At 49.9% G+C, this 1,557-nt stretch overlaps 1 protein-coding gene across 1 annotated transcript; it reads left to right on the plus strand.

The window, feature by feature from the left end:
- Positions 1–290: 290 nt before the first annotated feature.
- On the plus strand, positions 291–1,250 carry LOC103065873 (olfactory receptor 5T17-like). Its single transcript, XM_007445138.2, has one exon. It carries the CDS (start codon positions 291–293, stop codon positions 1,248–1,250), a length of 960 nt encoding a protein of 319 aa, XP_007445200.2.
- Positions 1,251–1,557: the final 307 nt, after the last annotated feature.

Genomic DNA, 1,557 nt, shown 5'->3' on the forward strand with positions numbered 1-1,557 from the left:
GGCTTTTGAGGAGAGTTATCTGGAGGGACGTGGCTGTAATGAACTGCCACCCCACTGAATTAAGCCCCAAAACTTCCCCAGAAGCACCTCTCCTCCCCAATGATTTTTTTATTCACGCACAGCATTGTTTAATTACTCCAGGCAGCCTTTGGGAAGTCCAGGGGTTCACTCTTCCTTGTGGAGCTTCTTCTTAATGCTGTGATTGGAAACCCAGCTGCTACAAGCCTTTTGCCCCTCCTAAATTCTGCTGCCTTCCGATCCTCTCCTCGCAGCCGGCCTGGATGGAGCCCATGGCGGGTGGCAACCAGACCCCGCGGGTGACGGAGTTCTTGTTCCTGGGCTTCTCTGGCATCCCCAACGGCCGGCCTGTCCTCTTCCTGCTGTTCCTGGCTGTCTATCTCATCACCTTGCTGGGCAACTCTCTGATACTCGTTTTGATCCAGCTGGATTCGCGCCTCCACAGTCCCATGTACTATTTCCTCAGCCATTTGTCCTGCTTGGACATTTGCTATTCCTCGGTCACCCTCCCCACCATCCTGGTGAACTTCTTGCGCCAGCAGCCCATCATTTCCTATAACGAGTGCATGGCCCAGATGTTCTTTCTGATGACGTTTGCAGGAACTGAGTGCGCACTGCTGGCTGTCATGGCCTATGACCGCTACGCTGCCATTTGTGAACCTTTGCACTATTCGCAGCTCATGAGTAGCAGGGTGCGAGTCCCTCTGGCTACTGCTTCATGGATCTGGGGCCTTCTCAACTCAACCATTCACACAGCGCTGGCAACTGATTTGGCCTTCTGTGGAACCAACGAGATCCATCACATCTTCTGCGATGTCCCCCCGCTCTTGAAAATTTCTTGCAGTGACACGTATGTTAATGAGATGGCTCTTCACATAGCAACTATCACTGTGGGTCTGAGCCCTTTCCTCCTTGTTGTCATTTCATATATGTACATCTTATCTACTATTCTGCAAATCCATTCTAACACCGGAAGAAGAAAGACCTTCTCCACATGTGCTGCTCATTTAACTGCAGTCATTGTCTACTTTGGGATGGCCAACGTGAACTACAACCGGCCCAGTGCAGGCTACTCTTTGGGAGTGGACACCCTGGTCTCCACCCTGTATTGTATCATCACCCCCATGCTGAACCCCCTAATCTACAGTCTCCGAAACAAGGAGGTCAAAGGGGCCCTACAAAAACTTCTCAGCACTCAGCAGAAGGAAAGTGCATCTCCTGGAAGGCAGTGAAGGAAAACATGGATCACCTTCCTACTGCGTATCCTTGTCTATAGACCAACAACAATTTTTCTAGACTGAGGGACTGTGTAGCTGCAAATTGCAATGGGGCTCATTGACCCAGTGAAGTTTGACTCTGGGATTCTTCCAGCCATAACTTTCCCTCTTCTATGTCTCCATTTTGGTTTACTCATTTAAGGTGGAAAGAAAAAAAACATCTGGAGAACTTTCTCCCACCTACCTCCAAAACATTGCTCATGGTATTCGCAGAAGGATCTCTTCCCTCCTCAATATCCCCTTGACTGCCACCTCCTTATGC

The sequence above is a fragment of the Python bivittatus genome, unplaced genomic scaffold (genome assembly GCF_059951505.1).
Source record: "Python bivittatus isolate LINGU-HERP-01145 unplaced genomic scaffold, Pbiv_v1 ctg000730_np1212, whole genome shotgun sequence".
Classification (NCBI taxonomy): domain Eukaryota; kingdom Metazoa; phylum Chordata; class Lepidosauria; order Squamata; family Pythonidae; genus Python; species Python bivittatus.